General features: G+C 39.1%; 1 protein-coding gene across 2 annotated transcripts; it reads left to right on the top strand.

Annotated features, from left to right (window-relative positions):
* Positions 1-773: 773 nt before the first annotated feature.
* Positions 774-4,249, top strand: LOC112187915 (indole-3-acetic acid-amido synthetase GH3.10). Of its 2 annotated transcripts, XM_024326881.2 has the most exons (5): positions 774-1,007; positions 1,152-1,487; positions 1,709-1,810; positions 1,984-2,804; positions 3,602-4,249. In XM_024326881.2, exons 2-5 carry the CDS (start codon positions 1,165-1,167, stop codon positions 4,135-4,137), a joined length of 1,782 nt encoding a protein of 593 aa, XP_024182649.1. In that variant the 5' UTR covers positions 774-1,007; positions 1,152-1,164; the 3' UTR covers positions 4,138-4,249. The 2 variants fall into 2 exon arrangements, with proteins under 2 accessions (XP_024182649.1, XP_024182648.1); XM_024326880.2 differs by lacking the exon at positions 774-1,007 and having other exon boundaries at positions 1,070-1,487.
* The last annotated feature ends 248 nt before the right edge of the window (positions 4,250-4,497 follow it).

The raw sequence follows: 4,497 nt of genomic DNA, 5'->3' as shown, positions 1-4,497 counted from the left end.
TCATAGTTCCATGCTATTTGTATACCCATTCAATAAGCACTTTAGAAGCCAAAGCACCAAGGGGGTGAATGAGTAGTCCTTTCCAATTTCTCTCTCAGCAATGGAAGCAGGTGACCCAATTCTGTTTAAAGCTGCAGTCTGTTCGAGTTGTACGTTAATTAGAGAGTCTGTTATACAGATCTGAAAACGAGAGGTGCCACTGTCACATCACATATACAACTCACTCCCAACTAAACGTCAATTGTCCGTTTGGATTTTAAGCAGTGTCATATTGCCAACAACAGTAACGGTGCTATATTTGACAAACCATCTCGCTGTACTTGTGTTGGATTCAAAAACATCAAAATGCAGGAAACAACGGTTCTAGTTCAAAGTGACAGCTAGGAAGAACAGCCAAGTACAATTTGGCATGAAATGCTTAGATTTCCACTGTGTTTGTTTTTGATTCTATGCGTCTTTGATTTATGCTTGGATTTGGCTTAAACTCGAGCTTTGATCCATTTTTGGATTAGGTTCGAGCCTTTGAGATGCCTATAGAAGCAAACATATTGCAGTCGATGATAATATAGCTAGTTTTCTAGGTAGCTAGGAAGATTTCTTGGCATTTGGGTTAACAAAGTCCAACTCCTAGAAACTAGGATGAGGCCACCGTCCACCTAAATCTGTTTAGTTCATTCAAAATGAGTACATTTAAGTAAAAGTGAGACCTAACAACACAATTTAAGCTTCTCATTCTGAAAGGGTAGGCTTTGCTAATTTTGCTCTGCAAAAGTGCAAATCATATTGTATCTATGATGCTGACTTCAAAGCCAATCTTTCAAAGCTAGGTCCCCTGCCAATTACACTCGTCCAGTCCAGTCGTCCCCATATGATTTGAAAGAAGAATCTCTCTCTCTCTCTCTCTCTCTCTCTCTCTCTCTCAGAAAAGGATGACACTATACATGTTGTGTGGTCTACAAATTGACGTACTGTTTCTAATATGGACGGAGCTTCTGCAACTTTAGGAGGTTGGTTGAGCTTTTCAGTACGTGACAATTAACATAAATTTATCAAATAGAGATGATTGAATATATATATATATACTGTGCTGTATGCTCTACTATATGCTATAGAGATACTTGTAACAACTTCATTTCTGTACTACTTCTCAGATAGCCTTCTCTAATGGAGCCAGCTGTAGTGTGTAATAACCAGAGCAACGGCGATGACATCATCCAGTGGTTTGAAGATGTATCGGAGAATGCAGAGTTGGTTCAAACGCAGACGCTGAGGCGGATACTTGAGCTGAATTGGGGGGTGGAGTATCTCAAGAAATGGTTGGGGGACGTCGAAATCGATGAGGTGGATGAATGTGCATTGGAGTCACTTTACACGTCTTTGGTACCGCTTGTTTCACATGCGGATTTAGAGCCTTACATTCAGAGAATTGCAAATGGGGACTCAGCTCCTCTACTCACCCAACAACCCATGACTACTCTCTCTTTGAGGTTAGTTCTTATGTATTCCTGTTCTGCCTTTAGGCTATGAATGAAGGACTAAATGCTGATTTATGTGCAGCTAAATAAAATAGACCTTGTTATCTTATATCTACTAAGAACATTTCTGCTGTTACATTGGGTTTGAAGAATCAAAACAAAGCTTTGGACTTTGGTTTCATCTTTTGCACTCTTGATGAGTCTAATATGCTTCCTATGTCATCGGTGTTTAGTTCCGGAACAACAGAAGGAAGACAGAAGTATGTACCGTTTACTCGCCATAGCGCACAGACTACTCTTCAAATTTTCAGACTGGCTGCAGCTTACAGATCAAGGTTCAACCTTTATCCCTTTCTCTTCATTAGCCTTTTAAGAAATACAACTGTGGCCTAACCAATTTACCACTGTGTATCAGACCAAAAAGTAAAATAGAAATACAACTGTGGCCTAGAATTATTACGTACTAACCAGACATTTCTTTCAATGGCTCTTTTTCTTGAACTTATAGGGTTTATCCAACAAGGGAAGGAGGAAAGATCCTAGAATTCATATACAGCAGCAAACAGTTCAAAACAAGGGGAGGATTAACCGCCGGAACAGCTACAACTCACTACTATGCTAGTCAAGAATTCAAAATCAAACAGGAAACGACCAAGTCATTCACCTGCAGCCCAGAAGAAGTAATTTCAAGTGGAGACAATAAACAAGCTACATATTGTCATCTCCTTCTTGGTCTCTTCTTCTCTGATCATGTAGAGTTCATAACCTCGACGTTTGCCTACAGCATAGTCCAGTCCTTTGTCACATTTGAAGAGCTCTGGAGAGACTTATGCATTGACATTAGAGATGGCAGTCTGAGTAAAAGAATCAACGTACCAAAAGTGCGAAAGTCAGTGTTGGACATCATCTCCCCAAACCCGAAATTGGCATCAAAAATCGAAGCTGCGTGCGAGGAACTGGAAGACTTGGATTGGTTTGGTCTGGTCCCTAAGCTTTGGCCAAATGCTAAGTATGTGTATTCCATAATGACAGGGTCAATGCAACCATACCTGAAAAAACTACGGCGCTATGCAGCTGATGTGCCATTGGTTAGTGCTGAGTATGGATCAACTGAGAGCTGGATTGGGGTGAATGTGGATCCTTGTTTGCCTCCAGAGGATGTCACTTTTGCAGTCGTGCCAACTTTTTCGTACTTCGAATTCATACCTCTGTACAGACACGAGCAAGATTGCAATTTAGCCGTTGATGACTTCATAGAGGATAAACCAGTTCCACTCTCACAAGTCAAGGTTGGACAGCAGTATGAGATCGTCCTCACCACCTTCACCGGTAAGTTAAGTTACCGTTCCAACTAATTTTGCATGTTAAAAATTTCACCCTATTACCTCCCAACATTAATGATCCTCATAATAGTAATTAAACTTGAGTAAGACAAGTCTCTGCACCAAGCCTAACCTCCATTACAGACAGACATGGGCTGTCGGTATTATTTTGCAGAGTATTCATCTTCAAAGAAATCTAATCTCTTATTCTCTTTTCAATGACTCATGGCCCACCAGTTATTAATTGGAAAAGTTAGGTAGGCATAGGATACGTGGATAGATCTAAAACCACAGTATCCTCATCTACTAAGATTTGTGCGGTGTCGTGATCTACCCCTGTTTTATTCTGGATATTGATGCAACATCGAGCAAAATGGAGAGTCGGAGTAGAAACGACACTGTTGTCACTTGTCTCCTACCTATTAGGCTATAATGGCTCTAGAATCTCAGGGAAGACAATATTTTTCACTCCATTTTGCCCGTGCATCATTGTAGAATAGTTAGGTTGAAGTATCATTGGAGGCTAAATGAGACACGTACGTATTGGAAAATAAGTAAAAATTATTGATATTATTTAGCGAACTTTTTTTAATTCTTATAAATAGCGTCATTTAAGAGAATTCGGGTGACTATTTTTAAGAACCTAAAGAGTCGAGCTAAATATCTTTTAAGATGGTCCAACTGTAGACTATTTTTGGAACTTTTGAAATAGTAAAGAGCCAACTTATTTTGAATAAAATTTGGTTGTGACTTTTCAAAATGTAAATCGATTGAATTTTCTACACTTGAAATTTTCTTTTTCAGGACTCTATAGGTACAGGCTAGGAGATGTGGTAGAAGTGGCTGGATTTCACAGGGGGACTCCAAAACTGAACTTCATATGCAGGAGAAAGCTTATACTGACAGTAAACATAGACAAAAACACTGAAAAAGACCTTCAAATAGTGGTCGAGAGAGGGTCTCAGTTGCTGAGCAAATCCAGAGCTGAACTAATTGACTTTACAAGTCATGCGGATGTGGTGAACCAACCCGGCCACTACATAATTTACTGGGAGATTAAAGGTGATGTCGAAGATATGGTTCTTGGTGAATGTTGCAGAGAAATGGATGCTTCATTTGTTGATCATGGGTATGTAGTCTCAAGGAGAAGCAATTCAATTGGGCCTCTAGAGCTGAGGATTGTGGAGAAAGGAACTTTCAAGAAGATTTTGGAGTATTTCATAGGAAATGGATCAGCATTGAGCCAATTTAAGACCCCTAGGTGCACTAGCAATAACGTACTCTTGAGTATTCTCAATCTGTGCACCATTAAGAGGGTTTACAGTACAGCATATGCTTAGCAGTATTGATCTTGATGGTTTAGTTTCTTCCAAATAACAATTAATGTAACACCAAGACTTCACCTGAGAAATAAAATTTAACCCTATAGAATATCAAGGAAACTTTGCATTATCTAGTTGTGCATTGTGTCCGTCAGGTTCGACTTTCTTCTGCATATGCAATGTTACCATTTCCAAAAATAGAACAAAGAAAACCTCGGTACTTCATCTTCTTCTTCTTAATGGGATAACATATATATCATGTTAGATCAAATATGGACTTAACACATATCATCATAAAGTAATTGATGATTAGCTAAATGTCAAACCTAGTTTAACATGGATACAAACTGTAAATCAATACTAGTAACTTAATGAAGC

The sequence above is a fragment of the Rosa chinensis genome, chromosome 2 (genome assembly GCF_002994745.2).
Source record: "Rosa chinensis cultivar Old Blush chromosome 2, RchiOBHm-V2, whole genome shotgun sequence".
In the NCBI taxonomy this organism is placed as follows: Eukaryota; Viridiplantae; Streptophyta; class Magnoliopsida; order Rosales; family Rosaceae; genus Rosa; species Rosa chinensis.
Note: the sequence above shows the minus strand (reverse complement) of the source record. Positions and strands in the feature narration are given on the sequence as shown.

What these genes read in the sequence shown, in the direction of transcription:
- LOC112187915 (XM_024326881.2), top strand. Translation starts at nt 1,165, where the DNA reads ATGGAGCCAGCTGTAGTGTGTAATAACCAGAGCAACGGCGATGACATC. An exon ending in ATGACTACTCTCTCTTTGAG is followed by an intron (nt 1,488 to 1,708) that starts GTTAGTTCTTAT and finishes ATCGGTGTTTAG; the next exon opens with TTCCGGAACAACAGAAGGAA. An exon ending in CGTCCTCACCACCTTCACCG is followed by an intron (nt 2,805 to 3,601) that starts GTAAGTTAAGTT and finishes TTTCTTTTTCAG; the next exon opens with GACTCTATAGGTACAGGCTA.